General features: G+C 38.0%; 1 protein-coding gene across 1 annotated transcript in view; it reads left to right on the forward strand.

Moving 5' to 3' along the window:
• The window catches only part of GABRA5 (gamma-aminobutyric acid type A receptor subunit alpha5), a gene marked incomplete at its 3' end in the record, with an annotated part of 76,543 nt that extends 67,630 nt beyond the window's left edge, over positions 1 to 8,913 (forward strand). Inside the window, exons 7-9 of the mRNA XM_081292957.1 lie at positions 66 to 218; positions 3,988 to 4,199; positions 8,611 to 8,913. Coding sequence (XP_081149083.1) covers positions 66 to 218; positions 3,988 to 4,199; positions 8,611 to 8,913 — 668 coding nt within the window. The remainder of the gene's footprint in view (positions 1 to 65; positions 219 to 3,987; positions 4,200 to 8,610) is intronic.
• Positions 8,914 to 17,031: the final 8,118 nt, after the last annotated feature.

The raw sequence follows: 17,031 nt of genomic DNA on the forward strand, positions 1-17,031 counted from the left end.
CCTGACTAGAGCTGGAACCAGCTAGGCCTGATGTGCATTAATTTGCTTAATTTGCTTGTTTGCAGGTGAATACACAATTATGACGGCCCATTTCCACCTGAAAAGGAAGATTGGGTACTTTGTCATCCAGACCTACCTTCCCTGCATAATGACAGTGATCTTATCCCAGGTATCCTTTTGGCTAAACAGAGAATCCGTCCCAGCCAGGACAGTTTTTGGTGAGTGTCCCTAAACCAGGCTTGGACATCAGTGTTCTGTGACTGATATAACCACCTTCAATGTAACAAAAGCACTGCCACTGCTATAATTTGGGACTCAATTGTTCCTCAGAGGCCCATGTTAAGGACTTGGTCTCTAGCCTGTGACACTATTGGGTAGTAGTAGAACCTTTAGGAGGTGGGGCCTGTGAGACAGGGTAAGTTAGGTAATGGGAGGGAGCTGTGTCCACAAAGGAAATTGTGGGACAGTGGTCTCTTCCTTTTCTCTCTTTTGCTTCCTGGCCACCATAGGTGAGCAACTTTGCTCCACCATATACTTCTTCCATGATGCGCTGCCTCACCACAGGCTCAAAAGCAACTCTGGACTGAAACCTTCAAAATTGTGATCCAGGATAAACCTTTCCTATTTTTTTTAATATTTATTTTTTCATTGTGGTTGGTCACATTACGTTTATTTTATTTTTATGTGGTGCGGAGAATCGAACCCAGGGCCTCGCATGTGTTAGGCAAGCACTCTACCTCTGCGCCACAATCCCAGCCCAAAACCTTTCCTTTTTTAAAGTTGATTACCTAAGGTATTTTGTTCCAATAAGGGAAAGCTGGCTAACACATCCATCAGACATTGAGTGCTGCCTGTCCATTCTGTGATCTGGGAAACAAATTGACCAATTAATTCAGAATTTAAGGTTAAGCATTGGGATTTAGGATTTCTCTATGAATGATAGTTTAGAGAAAAATACATAGTTTTTTTTTTTTGATAATTATTCCCATTTTGGAAAGCCTTTCATTGATAGTACTTTTTAAGGTTTAAAATTCCCTGCAAATATCTCTCTTAGGTAAGATTTTGCTGTAGTATTTTTTTTTATTGGTTGTTCACAACATTACAAAGCTCTTGACAAATCATATTTCATACATTAGAATCAAGTGGGTTATGAACTCCCATTTTTACCCCAAATACAGATTGCAGAATCACATCGGTTACACATCACATTTTTACATACTGCCATATTAGTGACTGTTGTATTCTGCTACCTTTCCTATCCCCTACTATCCCCCCTCCCCTCCCCTCCCATCTTCTCTCTCTACCCCATCTACTGTAATTCATTTCCCTCCATGTTTGTTATCCCATTCCCCTCATTGCTGTAGTATTTTTACAGTGCTCATAAAGTATTACTTTGTAAGTTATCAGGCATTTCCTTTGAAGTGTAACTACTACTTTAAAATTAACCACCATGTGGCAGTTTATATATTCAATATGATAGAGACAAATTAAACACACACACACACACACACACACACACACACACACACTTACAATCAACCCTCTTTATTCAAAAATTCCATCTCTCTGATTCAACCAACTACAGATGGAAAATATTTGAAAAATAGTTGCGACTTTACTGAACATAAAATTTTCTTGTCATTATTCCCAGAAATGTAGCATAACAACTATTACATAGCACTTACATTGTATCAGGTATTATAAATTATATAGAGATGGTTTATAGTACATAGGAAGATGCATATAGATTCTATGCAAATACTCTGACATTTTATATAAGAAACTTAAGCATCCTTAGGTTTTAGAATCTGAGCAGGTCCTTGAACCAATCTCCTGAGGGATGCTTGTCTATAATAAGATTCTAGAACAACATAACTTTATATTCCTAAGACTTTCAGTACAGAAAGATGTAGCTCAGTAGGTATCTTGGCACAGTGGACATAGTTGAACATCTCTGATTCTCACCTTAAAATTCACTGTAAGTCAGATTTTTACTATGGTAACAAAATACCTGAGATAAAAATTAACTTAAAAGAAGGGAAGGTTCATTTTGACTCTGAGTTTTGGAGTCCATGGTAAGTTGACCCTGTTGCTTTTGGGGCCTTCCATGAGGCAGCTCATCATAGCAGAAGTGTGTAACATTCACCTCATGATCAGAATATGAGATAGAGAATGAAAGAGAGAAGGAAATGTGCTGGGATCTCAGTATCTGCTTCCCAGATGCCTCTAATGCTGGAAGACCTCCCACCAGTCTCTACATCCTAAAATTTCCACCACTTCCCAATAGCACTATGGGCTGGGGACCAAGCCTGGTAGAGTCTGTTTCCTCTTGGAGATTCCCAATGCATGTTAAGATGTTAAGCAACCTGAGAAGATTTAAAGGGCTGGCACAGAATTCCTCCTCCAAGCACAGTGATTATTTGATTCCTAAGAAAAATCAAAGATGTCTAATGATGTCTCATTAAGCATTAATTCCATGCAGAGATTATGTTCAAAGAATGTACATAAATATCTTTAAGGAATGACTTGGTCTGAAAACAGATAACTGCTCTGACCACCAGCAATATTATGTTCCCTTGGTACTATATTGGTTTCCTGTGGCTTCCATAACAAAGTTCCACAGACTGGGTGTTTTAAGCAATGGAGCTTTCTTGTCTCACAGTTCTTAAGGCTGGATGTCCAAGATAAAGATGTTGGTAGGGTTGGTTCCTCCTGAAGGCTGTGAGGGAGAATCTGTTTCCAGCCTCTGTCCTTGGCTTCTGGTAGCTCTGTGGCTTGTGGTTAGCACAACTCTAGTGTTTATAGCATGTGCTTATTTGTCTCCAGATTTCCTCTTTTATGGTGAGGGAGGGTACTGGAGATGGAACCAGGGCTTTGAGCATGGTAGGCAAGTGCTCTACCATGGAGCTACAACCCCAGCCCCCAATTTCCCCCCTTGTAATGAACACCAGTCATATTGGACCTAGGCCCAAACTAATGGCCTTATTTTAACTTGATTAATTCTATAGAGACCATATTACCAAATAGGATCAAATTTTGAGTTCCTAGAGGTTAGGGCTTAATTATATGAAGTTTAAGGGATTCACTGTTTGACCCACAGCAAGTATGTTTATACCCACATCCCAAACACTGTTACACACCCATTCAGAAAAAAACTTTTTTGGAAAGGGAGGCAGGGTTAGCATGTAGAAAGCACACAAACTGAAGCTTTAGGCCTAGCTCCAAAGATGGGATGTCTCCTTTACCAGCTGGGGAATGTGGGCACATTGCTAAGTGCCTTTATATCTTCAGGATTTCTCCTGCAAAATGGCGATCACGACTCCATTCCAAAGGGTGACCCATAATTTTGCAGTTCTAAAGGAATGCTTCCCCCTAAGGAATTTGGCCTTGTTGTATGGTCACTATAACATTTCCCTAGAGGCTGCAGGTGCCTTGCACAACAGCTTGAGGGGATGTTTTTCCTTCTTTGAGGGAGTGACATGCTCAGACTGATACATTGTTCCAGTTGCACTTTGCAGGTTGGGTTAATCCAAAGGAAAGAAAGTCCAATTTATCAATTTGCCTTGTACCAACTACTTATAAAACACATAGCAAATCTTTGTGACACACTTTGCTAAATGCTGTGTGAACATAATTGCCATTTTTCCAATGGAAATTTCTCTAATGCCACAAAGACACACCATTCACTTAAAATGTCCTCATTAAGCACCAATGATTTGCTTGGCTTGGTCCAAGCAAAAGCAGAAACAACTATGTAGATATCAGATCAAAATCCCTGGCCTCCTCAGTTTGTTTTCTAGAGGAAAGAAACATATTGAGTAAGTGATATTTAAAATGCAATGAATGCCTGAAACATTATGAACACATCTAGACAGAGGCAGGTACAGGCCGGGGTTACAATTGTGTCATTGTCTGTCATGTTTGGCAGTGTTGTAGCAGGGGACGAGGGCCCTGCTGATCTGTTTCCATTCTCCACTCTACCTGCAGGGGTAACTACTGTGCTCACCATGACGACACTCAGCATCAGTGCTCGGAACTCCCTGCCCAAAGTGGCCTATGCCACCGCCATGGACTGGTTCATTGCTGTGTGCTACGCATTTGTCTTCTCTGCACTGATTGAGTTTGCCACAGTCAACTACTTTACAAAGAGAGGCTGGGCCTGGGATGGCAAAAAAGCCTTGGAAGCAGCCAAGATCAAGGTACTGGCTTTAATTTCTTCCTTTTCCTTTCTTTCAGGTTCCCTTGACCAAGAAAGAATACTTTAATCTGTGTCTAAATAAGAGATGAGAAATTTCTCCTTCTTGCTTCTTCTTCAGCTTCAGAATGATTCCTTCCCTTATATTCAAGTCCCTTACAAATTCTTTTTTTTTTTTAAACAGCAGATCACTTTTCTAATATATTAGAAATTTTATAATATATCACCAATTTTATTCAGTCAAAATTGTTGTTAGCTAAATGGTTTGGACTTGTTTATATTCATGCCTAATTTTGCAAAAATAACTCCTACCTCTTCAGGTATGACTTGTCCAGATTTTAATTGATTCATTCTCCTGCTTGATCTTTTGCCACTTCCCCATGCAATGTGTCTTCTTTGGGGTGGCATTCAAACCAGAGAGAGGGCACACAGCCTAATGGGAGCATCCATCAGCCAATCATGCCTAGTACCACTGACTAAATGATTTGGCTAACTTAAAACATGCACATGCTTTGTGAAAAGTATTCCTCTGTTCAAAACAACTAATCATCAAGTATTTAACAGGTGACTTGTGCCCAAATTTAAGGAACATTTGAAGAAAAAAGAGTTACACAAGAATCGAAGCTGAATCATATCCTTTGGGAGATGAGAGTATGGTATATGGATAGAAAATTAAACAGCACATGATAAACTGCTAATTATATCATGCACAGAATAAATAAATCCTTTGTACCGAGAGAAGAGGTCAGAGTCGTTGGGGAAGACTTAGAAATAAGCTTCGATCTTTCTTTTGGAAAATCTGCTTGAAAGGAGTCCCAGAAGGCATTATAGAAGACTTGAGTTATATGTCCTGACTTCCCTACCATGCACCACAAATTAGTAACTGCCAGCCCAGGACACTGGTTCCATTGAGGGCACTCATTTCTGTCCCATCCACAGCCCGGTATGCTCTTAGAGTTGACACATTTCCTTTCCTGAGAAAACTCAAAAGGTCTGACTTGACTTTACCCATCTGACTCTCTCATTTTCAAGGCCAAGTGTGCACTCCTGTGCTCCATTGTCACTCATGGAAGTGCCACTTCCAAGTCCAGCTCACTCTGTTGGAAGAAGGCTAGGCAGAACTTGCCTTGTCACGGAAGAGGGGAAGGAAAGGCCTGAGTAGGAGAGTATGGTACATGGATAGAAAATTAAACAGCACATGATAAACTGCTAATTATATCATGCACAGAACAAATAAATCTGTTGTGTATGCACAAGGTCTATTTTAATAGTCTCTGTGCTTTTAAGTAGTATTTTATGTAAGTAGGCAAATGGTGGGCTTTCTTCTCCCTGCTTGCTGCCTGTGTGTGTGCCTGCCCCAGTGTGGGATGTTTCTACCATATAGAACCTGTTTGGTGGGTGTGTCAGAGGGTTACGAGGAACAGGGTTGATCTGACTGCAGTGGACAATGGGTAGGGAGCTAGGAAAACATTTGTAGAGATGGGGTGTTCTCAGACTGTAAAGGTTCTTGACCAAACCATTTGAACTTGATCCTACAGATGAAGGGGAACCAAAGAGGATATTTAATGGGGGAAGGAACAAGAAAGGAGTTTGAGGAAACAATGCTTCCTGCACCTAGGTCTGGGTTGCTGGAAGGTAAATGCTTACCAACTTACTAGGTCTTCCATGCTGCACAGTAACAGAGTGAAGATGGCTAAGTCAGAAGTAGAAGAGCTATCAAGAAACCAGTGCATTACTTGAAGTTGTCTGGTCCATGATTGTGAGTCTAGTAGGAAAGTAAAGCCCAGGGTGAATGGAGAGACCTGAAATGTTGTGGAATGTTGTCAACAGTGTCACCATTACTATCATTTGACACATTCACACTCAGCCAACCTACTGTTCTAGATCTAGATCTGAATGGAGACCTGGAAGAAGGAGGGGGGTTCTAGAATAACCAACTAGCCTCCATCAGTCTTGTAGAATGTTGAGATGAGGTGTTTTTCCTCAGAAGACCACAGTACTGGGATTCCAGCCTTCCTTCCAGTAGGGCTTTGTGCAGTGAAATCATTAGACTTTTGGGGAGGCCCATGACTGAGTAAGCGTAGTGCTTATCTACATGTGTAAACTGCCCTTAGACATATAAGGGATGTGAAAATAGACTGTGTTCACTTCTGTCCCATGCTGGGATCTACAGGAGCAAACACCAGATCAGGGTTTAGGTGCAAAGTAGTTTTCAGGGGTGAGGGCCTGAGAAAGCACAGAGGAGGAAGTGAGATTCAGCAGAAGACATTCCCCTGGGTGATGCAGGCCCAGCAAAGCCTAGGATAACTGGGAAGCTCTGGAGCAAGCATTCTGGGGCCATGGCCAGGACTTGGCCATCACAGGTGTCTGATTCCTCAAGAACGATGTGACTCAGACAGGCAGCTTCTGCAGCTAAGGTGTTTCCTGAAAGAAATAACACTGCCCACAGCTGGCCAGCAACCTCTTTCTGGAAGGGGATTCTGGTACACCTCTATGTCCACCAAAACAATCTAGACTCTCTTGAGTCTTTGAGTACTTGCTCCTTCCTGATGCTAATGCTTCATAATTAAAAACACACATTATCATGACTGATGTGCCTTTAACTTTCTGAATCCATGGGTTTTGTATGGCATCCTTGGACTCAAACATTATAGATTTAAAATATTTGAGGAAAAAAAATGTTTGCATTGAACATGTGTGGACTATTTTATTGTCATTATTCCCTAAACTACTGTAAAGAAACTATTTACATAGCATTTACATTGCTTTAGGTATTATAAGTTAACTAGAGACGTTTTGAAGTATATGGGAGGTTGTTCTTAGGTTAAAGACAGATACTAAGCCATTTTATATAAGGGACTTGAGTATCCTTGGATTTTGATTTCTGTGGGATGATGAGATGGATCTTGGAACCAATCCCTTCATGATACTGAGGGACCACTGTATCGCCTCAAGTGCCTCTTTCCCTGGTTACACCCAGAGGTGGAACCATCCAAAGCAGTAAGGCAAGGTTATTGATTCCTTCTGGCAGACTGGTATGGTGCTCAGATGATGGTGCGTGTTTGTACACAGCCAGTTTCTGATGTGTGGCCCCCTCCCTCCCACTCCCTCCTTACAGTTGCACCTGGCCCAGAATTTGCTCTTCCTGCTTACACTTACTCCCTCCTTTCTTATCCTCTTAGCCTGTATCTTTCCTCTATTTTTAATGGATTATATATTTCAATTCACTTTCTATCCTGTTTTCCAGATTTTATTTAATGAGATTACATTATTTTGGTAATTAAAATACCTATTCTCCAACATTTTATTATGCATAGTTTACAACATACAGATGTTTAAAAATATTTACAGAGAACACCTGTCCACTATTAATATTTTACTATGTTTATGTCATCACCATCTGTCTTCTCTCTCTCCGTCCATCCTTAGTCCATCTATCAATCCATCTTATATGTTGATGCATTTCAAAATGAATTTCAGATGACAGTACACTTCTAAATAAATAAATCATTATTTAGATCATTAACTAGAATTCAATGTTGGTTTGTTGTTTTATTGTTTTTGAAGTAAAAGTCATATGGCATTAAAGACTATATTATTAAGATTACCTTTGCTGAATTTTGGCAAACTCGTACACCCATGTGCTCCAGATCTATATCAAGGTACAGAACATCATCAGCTTCCAGAAAGTTCACTATGCCTCTTAGCAGGAAGTCCCTGTTCCCACCTCTCCAAAAGTAATCACTATCCTGATTTTTTCCTCTATTAATGATCTTACTTGCCTCTAGAATTTTATACCCAAGAAAAATGAAACATGCTAGCAAAAAATATGTCACAGAATGTTCACAGCTGCTGAATCTATATTAGTAAAGATCAGAAACTTTCTAGGTATCCATCCATAAGAAACAAACAGTGGTATATTCATACAAAGAAATGCCCTTCAACCATCAAAGGAATAAATTACTGAAATAAGCCACAGCATGAATGATTCTCAGAAGCACTGTATTGAGTGAAAGACATCTTACCCTAAAGGGTAAAGATTTCATAATGATTCTTAAGCACCCATTCTCTAGAGCTCTCCTATTGATTCCTTTGTAACCACACACATTCATCTGACTGATGCACATAAAGGTAAAGAAATGATGATTAATTTCTGGTGTAAGAGAAGTCTTCAGTTTATGCTAGATTTCCAAGAGATGTCCAACATTAAAATCAGTACTGACTCTTGCTCATGACATGTTCCCTGGGTGGTGGTTCTTTGGGTTATTTAGACTTAGAACTCCAAGGAGGCCTGCCATCTGTCAGGGATGAATTGATATTTCTTCATCTTTTGAAAGGTATATCTTTAGACCTTCAAAGTGAGGGGTCAATTGCCTGCTGATGGCATGTCCTTACATTTTTATTATATTTTGCAGAAAAAGGAACGTGACCTCATACTAAATAAGTCAACAAATGCTTTTACTACTGGGAAGATGACCCACCCACCAAACATCCCAAAAGAACAGACCCCAGCTGGGACCTCAAATGCATCTTCAGTCTCTGTAAAACCTTCTGAAGAGAAGACTTCTGAAAGCAAAAAGACTTACAACAGCATCAGCAAGATTGATAAAATGTCCCGAATTGTATTCCCAGTCTTGTTTGGCACTTTCAACCTGGTTTACTGGGCGACATATTTGAATAGGGAGCCTGTGATTAAAGGAGCTGCCTCTCCAAAGTAAGCCACCACACTCCCAGATGCCAAGGAAGCCATACTTCCAGCAAAATGGTACAAGGGAGAGGATGAGCTAAGAGGACTCTCCATATTTGGGCACTTTCAGGAAACTTTTGCATGTTTAATAATATGTACAAATAATATTGCCTTGATGTTTCTATATGTAACTTCAGATGTTTTGAAGATGTCTCATTGGTAAATAAAGCAAACAACTTTCTAGAAAAACAGAAGGCAATGACTCTGACACTCAGATGCGCAGTATCTCAACATCAATAGTTTACAACAAGATAAGTATATTTTTAACTGTTCCAAGTGTTACCTAACAATGTTTTTTATACTTCGAATGTCATTTCATACAAGTTTTCCCAACAGATAAATATTTTAGGAAATGCTCCATGATTATTACTTGACCAACTATTGCAAGAGACAAAGATCACAGAGAGCACATTTTTCATTAAAAGGGAAACAGTGGACATTTATGTCCAAAAATCAATTGCCTTTGATAATTCTTACTATTCTGATATTTGAAAAAGTACTGCATGATCTGACATTACGAAATAGAATAGGCAAACATTTATGCAGAGAAATTTAATAACAGAAATATATAGTATACTAGATTAGCCTACCAAATATTTCCCCCAAGGAAAATTTCTAAGCAGTTAGGCTTAAAAATTCTTTTTTTTTTTTTATGTGTGGGGAGGGAAGAAATTTATTTCCCACCCCACTTTAACCCCTCCACTAACTGAACAATGACCAAGAAAGAAAAGGAGATATTAAAACAAAAAGAGGTTTGATGACATTCTTGGCCTTGACCCACATGTTCACAGTCTGCAGAACATTGACCACCTTCCGCTGCCATCAGCGTGTAGTGCTTCAGTGGTGAGAAATTGTAACTTGAGTTATTTTCCATTATACTTCCTTGTATGTATTTCATGATTGACTTACTGCTGTTAGCTTTTGTATATGAATCTTCAATGTTCATTAAAAAACAATAAATGAACTGATCTTTTGGGCATACATCCTTTTTTTAAAAAAAAAGAACCTGACATTTAAGTGAACTCATTTCCTTAAAACAATGTACAAAAAACCTATCATGAAATTACTTAGGGAAAAAAATAAAAGAAACTAAAACTTACCACTACCCCCTGCTCCAAACTAATTCTGTGGAGTAGGACTTGGAGAGAAGACTTGATTAGACCATAGTGAGGGCACACAGGTACAGCCAGATAGTCTGTCCTGTTACATCTCAGTTATGTAATGCCCCTTAGGCCTCTACTTGATGGAGTCTTCCTGCAGCGTGTTTCCATTGTGTTTTCTGTGGGTCTAGTGACTGCTGGTCTTAGCTCTGCACTTTCCTTTAGCAGTCTGTGAACACTCAGCAGAGTACTACAATTAGACCTTCTCCTTACTGTGTGAATAAGTATCAACAGGCATGCCCCTTCCATGGCTTACTTGGAATTCCAGATTCATAAAAATGGAGTTATGACTACTAACCAATAATATAAAAGCAGGCCTGTCTAAATGGATCACATGCCCTGGTTCTTTAAATATGCAAATATTCCATCACCTCATGGATAACTGGTTTTAGGATTTCACAAATAATATGGTAACAGGAAGGATGCTTTTCAGTGCTCCCATAAAAAGCATTTCCCTATTACAAGTGATGATTTTTTTAGGATAGTGTGTGTGCTTTCTATTACATTACAACATAAAAGTCACAAAAACAGCAAACCTGAAGCTCAATATGAAGTTCCTGTTTTCATTTGTCATTGTTATATTTTTCTCACATGTTCTTTAACTGCAGTTTTGTACTGCAGTTTGGAGAAAAAGATACTGTAAGTTACAACCAAATGTACATCTTGACTATTTCAGTCCTGATGGGACCGGATGTCTTCCTTATCAAGTTGTAGTGATTTTTTTTTACATGTTCTAACTTTTATTACAGAAAACCCTTGCTGAGCTTCAGTTTAGAAATATGCTTACTGTATTACATGCTGCTGAAAATTTAAACTGTTAAATATTTAGTGAAAAAAGAGCATATTCCTTTTCAGATCTCTGATTTTGTATTGCAGATATTTCAGGGTTTGTTATTTTTAATTAGAACATAATAAAGAATAAGCTTGGGGGAAATGATAACAGGGAAAGAAATAAAATTTTCAGAAAGTAATTATAAATTATAATGTCCTACTTTTAGAATGAGGGTATTCAAACATCCCTTTTGATATCGCCTCAAATAGAAGATATCAAGTCCATAATCAGAATTAATTCTGTACTTTCTTAGAAATCGACAAGTCCATCTCAGGAAAACCTTGGATAAACTTGTTCTGGTTTGCATTCAATAATTGGGTTTAAATGCTTTGGAGAAACTAAAATAGTACTGCAAATGCTCTCTGTCAAAGATTGGTAGGGATATTATAAATCTTCTCATCTATTTGTCATGTTAATGCCTTAGATATAGTGTTGAGTGCTGTATGTCTCTCATGGGACATGTTATGTGAAGTAGGTTCATTAAATGGGAAATCTCTGCTTTATAAATTGGGATACTGTAACCCAAGGAGGAAAATGAATGGGCTCAAAATCATATCAGAAATTAGGAAAAAAATGGAGGTCTCAATTCCACTTCTGAGTTCCTAAGTCTCGGTTCATAACACCATGCAATTGCTTCTACAATGTTGTTGGTGTTGAGCAAAATTGTAACCTAAAATGAAAAATCTTGCTTCAAGACCTGTTTGAAAACTCTATTAAGAGAGTGGTACCATCTTGGAGGCATACTCCTTTAAATCCCAGATTCCTGGGAGGCTGAGGTAGAAAGAGCATAGGTTTGAGGCCAGAATAAATACCTTAATGAGATCCTTGTCTCAAAAATTAAAATGGGCTGGAGCTAAGTATACAAGAACCTGAATTCAATCCCCGGTACTACATTAAAAAAATGCCCCAAAGAATTTCTTTTAATACTGAAAACATGATGTTTAAATCTGTCCTTTCTTGGGTAAAATTTGTGTTACTGTGATCTTAGAAACAGGTCTTGATGGAATGGTCATAAGTTTGGGTAACATTCCCCTACCCATCATAGAGGGGGTGTGGGGGATATGCACTGACTGAAGTATTTTGATGAGATTGCTCCTTCCAGAGAACTGATATGAATGATTATGGTGGTTAAGTCAGGAATGATCAACCTCAAGTAGAAACCATAACTAACTATCACACTGAGTCTTTAATCAACATTAGCCTTCATTGTAAGAATTAGCTTCACGTTAAAAAGAACCATTTCCTTGGAAAATTGGAAATGGCACAGTTTACTCTGTGAAAACAGTGTTTTAAATATTTAAAAATTAGTCTTAATGTCTTTTTTTACAATAGTAGCACATCTGGGACAATCAATGCCCTGAGCAAACATGGTGAGTATTTGAATTTGAATTACCCTGATCATAGCAATTACTTAACAGGTTTGCAGGGATGAAAGGGAGAGCTTTTGAAGTGTGCAAAAAGGTTCATTTCATCAAAGATTTGTATGATTATCTGTTTGTCATTGTCATTTTCAATAGTCTTATCAACCCTCAACTCAAAGGCTCTATATAGCCTATTTTGAAATAAGCATGGGATCTTTATGGAAATTTGGGCTGGGGAGGTAGCTTAGTGGTAGAATGCTTGCCTAGCATGTTCAAGGCACTGGTTATGATCCCCAGAACCACACACACACACACACACACACACACACACACACACACAATTCTCTTCAAAATTTCTGAAATAAAATTCTGAAGACATACTCAGAAAAAACCTCTGAAGAAATAGGATTACATAGCTCTTCTGCATTCAAATTGAAAGGCAAAACCAAGTATCAAACAGTATATATTACAAAGTGATACCTTAGAAAGGAAAATTTGTAATCAGTTCTAACTGACCTCATACAGAATATACTATTTCTACATTCTTCATGTTGTTCCCACCATCTGTCTAGCAGCTCAGTGTTAAGGTTCAGTGAAGATGGACTGACTGAAGGAATGAATACTGGAAAGTGGGTAGACTTGAATTAATGAAACCCCTTCAGGTAGGGATTTCAATAGTGGTCATATCCTATCCCAGGAAAATTTTTTCTTACGTGTTACAAAATGAAAATTTCATAAACTTAACTATCGTTGACCTAACAATTCTGGCAATACAATACCATGTGGTGACAACTGTCTGGATTTGAGTAATGGTGTGATCCTTTATGTGTGGTGGCCATGTAAATTTATCATCTAGATGTGAGACTTTTGTAATTGTGAACTGAGGTTATTAGTAGTCCTCTCCCTGTCAAAAGGTTTAAAAACCGGAAAAATAATCCAAAGCAGTCATTTCAGAACTCTTAAAGTATAACAAATAACATATGACAAATTATAAAATTATAAATGTGAAATTATAATTCTGAATTTTAAGTGTTTGGTGAAAATAACTACCAAACTATTTTACTCCCATCTCCTGACCTTGATATGGTACCATGAAGACCAGCAATCTTGATGCCACCAGAGGGAGCTGATTTAATTTGGAATTCTATAAAAAGTTTCATTCCCAGAGGCTTGCCACTATTTGACATGACTTGGAGCTCTATGGAATTATCTTATTCCCAAGGCACTGTTGAGTTCAACAGCAATCAGCATCAATTAGAGGAGGTCGATGATGCAGCTTCCCAAGGCAGTGATACAAGTTGGGGCAAAAAAAGAAGCCAACATAATGGTAAAAGAAATATTTAGGTAATCAGATCTAGTCCATAGGAGCTATCAAAACCTCTGACATGCTCCTGAGAACCTGCAAGCCTGTGTTCATGTACACTGATATTTGTACAGTTAAGAAAGTGTCCAAAAAAGTGCTAATTATCTGAACTTTGAAGATATGCTACAAACCACATACTGATTCTCATAACGAAGTATGAGAAACTTGCTAACATAAAGCACTCAAGAAAATATTGTGTCTAATCATTTGCCGAACCTTAATTTTTATATTAAGCTGACATGAAGTGAAGGTAATCTGTACAAAGCCAGAACTGAAAATAAAAATGAGAGTTAAAATTTTAAAATACCTCAATACAGTGAATGAAAATACTATAGAATGAGTCCAGGAAAGTTATTGGAAAAAATAAGAAAAACCCTATGAAAATACAGAAAAAAAGGGAAGGAAGGAAGGAGAAAAAGGAGAGGGGATCAGCAATAAATTTTCAGGGGGAGAATGATTCGATTTTGAATCTCTTAAGATGTATGTGTGGTGTGTCCAATTTACAGAAAATATTAGGAAACAGGCAAAGAAATAGATGTGACCTGTATGCAAAATAAAACAATCAAAGGAAACCGGCCCTTTTGGTGTTGATATGTTGGATTTAACATATATATATATATATATATATATATATATATATATATATATATATTTAATCAGTTATCATAGATACATTCAAAGAAGTAAAAGAAACTATGTTTAAAGTAGTAAAGAAAATTACAATGACAATGTATTAGCAAATGGAGAGGAGATCAAAATCAATTTTTTAAAAGAACCCAATAGAAATTCTGAGATTAGAAAGCATAATAACTAAAATGAAAAATTGACTAGAGAGTCTCAGATTTGAGCAGGGAGAATAAAGAGGTAGAAAACTTGAAAATAAGTTGATAGGTATTACTCAGTCTGAGGAACAGAAATTAAAGAAGAATGGAAAAAGAAATCAACAGCATAAAAGACTGATGTAACACTATAACATAAACCAGCAGTATATAGTTAGAGTCCTAGAAGACAAGAAAAGAGATAAAGGGAAATAAAACTTTAAATAAAAATAAGGCCAAAAAGTAGAAAATCATAGATAAAGAAAATAAAAGACCTTTAGAAAATGAATAGCAAAATGGCTGTTATAAACTCAACCATATAAATGACAGAGGTTGTTACACTGAATTAAAAGGGGGAGGGGGATTAACGATCTGCTTGCTGTCAACAAGAGACACATTTTTTTTGGTTGTTCAAAACATTACATAGTTCTTGATATATCATATTTCACACTTTGATTTAAGTGGGTTATGAACTCCCATTTTTACCCCGTATACAGATTGCAGAGTCACATCAGTTACACTTCCACTGATTTACTTATTGACATACTCATGTCTGTTGTATTCTGCTGCCTTTCCTATCCTCTACTATCCCCCCTCCCCTCCCCTCCCCTCCCCTCTTCTCTCTCTACCCCCTCTACTGTAATTCATTTCTCCCCCTTGTATTATTTTTCCCTTTCCCCTCATTTCCTCTTGTATGTAATTTTGTATAACCCTAAGGGTCTCCTTCCATTTCCAAGCAATTTCCCTTCTCTCTCCCTGTCCCTCCCACCTCTCATCCCTGTTTAATGTTAGTCATCTTCTCATGCTCTTCTTCCCTACTCTGTTCTTAGTTATTCTCCTTATATCAAAGAAGACATTTGGCATTTGTTTTTTAGGGATTGGCTAGCTTCACTTAGCATAATCTGCTCTAATGCCATCCATTTCCCTGCAAATTCCGTGATTTTGTCGTTTTTTAGTGCTGTGTAATACTCCATTGTGTATAAATGCCACATTTTTTTATCCATTCATCTATTGAAGGGCACCTAGGTTGATTCCAGAGTCTAGCTATTGTGAATTGTGCTGCTATGATCATTGATGTGGCAGTATCCCTATAATATGCTCTTTTAAGGTCCTCAGGGAATAGTCCGAGAAGGGCAATAGCAGGGTCAAATGGTGGTTCCATTCCCAGCTTTCCCATGAATCTCCATACTGCTTTCCATATTGGTCACACCAATTTGCAGTCCCACCAGCAATGTGCAAGTGTACCCTTTTCCCCACATCCTCGCCAGCACTTATTGTTGTTTGACTTCATAATGGCTGCCAATCTTACTGGAGTGAGATGGTATCTTAGCGTGGTTTTGATTTGCATTTCTCTTACTGCTAGAGATGGTGAGCATTTTTTCATGTACTTATTGATTGATTGTATGTCGTCCTCTGAGAAGTGTCTGTTCAGGTCCTTGGCCCATTTGTTGATTGGGTTATTTGTCATCTTATTGTTTAATTTTTTGAGTTCTTTGTATATTCTGGATATTAGGGCTCTATCTGAAGTGTGAGGAGTAAAAATCTGTTCCCAGGATGTAGGTTCCCTATTTACCTCTCTTATTGTTTCTCTTGCTGGGAAAAAACTTTTTAGTTTAAGTAAGTCCCATTTGTTTATTCTTGTTGTTAACTCTTGTGCTATGGGTGTCCTATTAAGGAATTTGGAGCCCGAACCCACAATATGTAGATCGGAGCCAAATTTTTCTTCTATCAGACGCAGTGTCTCTGATTTGATATCTAGCTCTTTGATCCATATTGAGTTAACTTTTGTGCATGGCGAGAGAAAGGGGTTCAGCTTAATTTTGTTGCATATGGATTTCCAGTTTTCCCAGCACCATTTGTTGAAGATGCTATCCTTCCTCCATTGCATGCTTTTAGCCCCTTTATCAAATATAAGAAAGTTGTAATTTTGTGGATTGGTCTCTGTGTCCTCTATTCTGTACCACTGGTCCACCTGCCTGTTTTGGTACCAGTATCACGCTGTTTTTGTTACTATTGCTTTGTAGTACAGTTTGAACTCTGGTATCGCTATACCTCCAGATTCACACTTCCTGCTTAGAATTGCTTTTGCTATTCTGGGTCTTTTTTTTTCCATATGAATTTCATGATAGCTTTATCTATTTCTACAAGAAATGCCGTTGGGATTTTGATTGGCATTGCGTTGAACCTGTAGAGAACTTTGGGTAATATCGCCATTAGATGATGTTGGTTCTGCCTATCCATGAACAGGGTACATTTTTCCATCTTCTAAGATCTTCTATCTCTCTCTTTAGGGTTCTGTAGTTTTCATTGTATAAATCTTTCACCTCTTTTGTTAGGTTAATTCCCAAGTATTTTATTTTATTTTTTTGAGGATATTGTGAATGGGGTGGTTTTCCTCATTTCCATTTCAGAAGTTTTGTTGCTGATATACAGGAATGCCTTTGATTTATGCATGTTGATTTTAAATCCTGCCACTTTGCTGAGTTCATTTATTAGTTCTAGTAGTTTCTTTGTAGACTCTTTTGGGTCTTCTAGGTGTAGGATCATGTCATCCA

Source organism: Spermophilus citellus (assembly GCF_964194105.1).
Source record: "Spermophilus citellus genome assembly, chromosome: 4".
NCBI lineage: Eukaryota > Metazoa > Chordata > Mammalia > Rodentia > Sciuridae > Spermophilus > Spermophilus citellus.